The sequence below is a fragment of the Emydura macquarii genome, unplaced genomic scaffold, assembly GCF_026122565.2.
Source record: "Emydura macquarii macquarii isolate MOO-44397 ecotype Brisbane River unplaced genomic scaffold, CSIRO-AGI_Emac_v2 contig_968, whole genome shotgun sequence".
In the NCBI taxonomy this organism is placed as follows: Eukaryota; Metazoa; Chordata; order Testudines; family Chelidae; genus Emydura; species Emydura macquarii.
In genome coordinates this window covers 7,328,332-7,330,482 of record NW_027131105.1, presented here as the reverse complement: position 1 = coordinate 7,330,482, position 2,151 = coordinate 7,328,332, and the positions used below count along the sequence as shown (strand labels likewise).

The 2,151-nt window shown below is 57.4% G+C and overlaps 1 protein-coding gene across 1 annotated transcript; it reads right to left on the bottom strand.

Annotated features, from left to right (window-relative positions):
• Positions 1-475: 475 nt before the first annotated feature.
• Positions 476-1,758, bottom strand: LOC137150494 (N-acetyllactosaminide beta-1,3-N-acetylglucosaminyltransferase 2-like). The gene has a single exon (XM_067544455.1). It carries the CDS (start codon positions 1,756-1,758, stop codon positions 568-570), a length of 1,191 nt encoding a protein of 396 aa, XP_067400556.1. The 3' UTR covers positions 476-567.
• Positions 1,759-2,151: the final 393 nt, after the last annotated feature.

Genomic DNA, 2,151 nt, shown 5'->3' with positions numbered 1-2,151 from the left:
CTGTGCTAAGTCTGTGCATCACTTAAGTACAACAGCACCAGCATCCATGCTGGATCAGCACTGACTACAAGGAGAGAACACCCTCTATTAGTCCCCCCATCCTGCTCCCTGCAGTACAGAGTCCCCAGTACCACACAGGCATTGGGGGGAGCACTTACTGTGAAGGGAGAGCGCCCCCTACTGAGCTGTTCATCCCGCAGCCGCCTCTGAATATGTATTTGGGCTGCACGAGAAACTCAGTCTCTGCGTAGTCAGCAGTGGGCACTGTGTGGTGGGCCTCCATGGGCTAAGCTGCAGCACTGTCATGGTGGGACTTCTAGCCAGCTGTCAAGGAATTAGATGGCAGCCTGGGATTCAGAGCTGGGCCTCCAGAGTAGCAACAGTTATTGGAGTCAGCATGAGGGAGATGTGGCCACATCTCAGTGACAGAGTGTCCTCTAGGAGAAAGAGATAGCCTCCAAAGAACACTGGCCAACCAGTCAGACAAGATGGCCACCAAGGAAAGCTAGAAAACCAAGATGGCCACCAAAGAAAACTAGACAATCCGCATGGCCACCACCGTGGGGCCTAGCAGGCCAAAGCAGGGTCATGCAAGCTTCGCCACAGCCGGATGATTTCCTGGGATGTCCTGTGATGCACCAGGATGAATTCCTTGTAAGCACACAAGTCTTCCTGTCCCTCAGCCTCCATGTTGAAGGTCCAGAAACCAGGATGGTTCTGTGGCACCAGTCCCAGCTCCCTCAGGCAGATCCCCAGGTAGATGTTGTCAATGGGGAAGAGGGGCAAGTGGCACGAGGCCTCATAGAGCCGGGTGGCCACATCCCGTGAGTAGAGGATCCCTCCACCCCCCACATAGGGTGGGTAGGTGCCCTGATAGAAGGACTTGGGGATGTAGTACTTGTGTTTGCAGTCATGGATCGGGGCAGCATCCCGGATGACATGGCCAGTGAAGAGGCCTCGGCGGGTGATAGCGTTAAGGCCCCCAGTGTAAGCCACCAGGGCGTCTACCCTAAGAAAGACATCATCATCCCCCAGGAAGATCAACTCTGCACTGGGGCAGTGGCCACGCAGCCACCCTAGGAATAGGATGTCCTTCAGGCTGAGATTGTAGAAGGTGTCCTGGAAATCCCAAAGCAGGAGATCCCTGTTCTTCTGCCTCTCCAGCTCCAGGAGTGCCTCCAGATCTGGGTGCCCATCCCCTGAGTCCTGCCTGCCCAGCAGGAAGAGCGTCTTCACTATTACGTCCCCCACCTGCCCCGTTTGACCCCACGTCTGCCGGATGGCTTGACGTCGGTCAAAGTTGGCCAACTGTGACTTGACAGCCACCAGCAGTTGGGTCCCATTTGGGCAGGCCTCCTCCTCCGCTGGCCTGACCAGCAGCGGGTAGTCCCTGCAGTGCATGGAGAGGACGAAAGCCTGGAGGTGGCCGGGGTAGGAGGAGAAATCTGCCAAGCTCTGGGAGGCTTCGTGGAAGCTCTCCCTGCACGTTCCTGGCAGTGTGAGGTTGAGCTGGGCCGTGGTGTTCTGCAGCATGGGTTTGTTCAGCTGGTCCCTAGAGAGCATCAGCAGCTCCCAGAGGGGGAGGCCACGGAGGTCTCGAGGCTGCCACAGCCTCACATGGCCCCCAATGAAGGCTGCTCTCCCTGAAGCCTGCAGGCTGAGCGGCCTCCTTGAGAGCGTCACTACGGTGTAGACGATCACATTGGCAACAAGGACACAGGCCAGCCAGACGTAGGCTTTGATGTAGCCGAGCTTCATGGTGTGTATGGGGGTCGCTGCGGGGCAAGGAAGGGAAGAGGTGAGAGGCACGTCCCAATCGCATTTGAGACACACACCCCTCCACCACCCACACCTCCAAACAACCCCCCGTAGCCGATCAACTACCCCTACCCCCCACAGCCCATCAATGCACCTGCATGCACACACAGACCCACCCAGCTGATCAACTACTCCTGCCCATCAAGACTTTTCAGGTACCTGCCCCCCCCTCAACAATCCACCACTGGCCATTCAACTACCACCTGGGTGCACGCACATACACCCTGGCAGTCCTCCACAGCTGTTCAATTACCCCTCTCTCACACTCACACACTGACAGCTCCCCAGGATGTTTCAGGTACTCCCCCACAACCCTCCAGGGCTTTCCAGATA

Coding starts and splice junctions, on each gene's coding strand:
- LOC137150494 (XM_067544455.1), bottom strand. CDS start 1,758: ATGAAGCTCGGCTACATCAAAGCCTACGTCTGGCTGGCCTGTGTCCTT.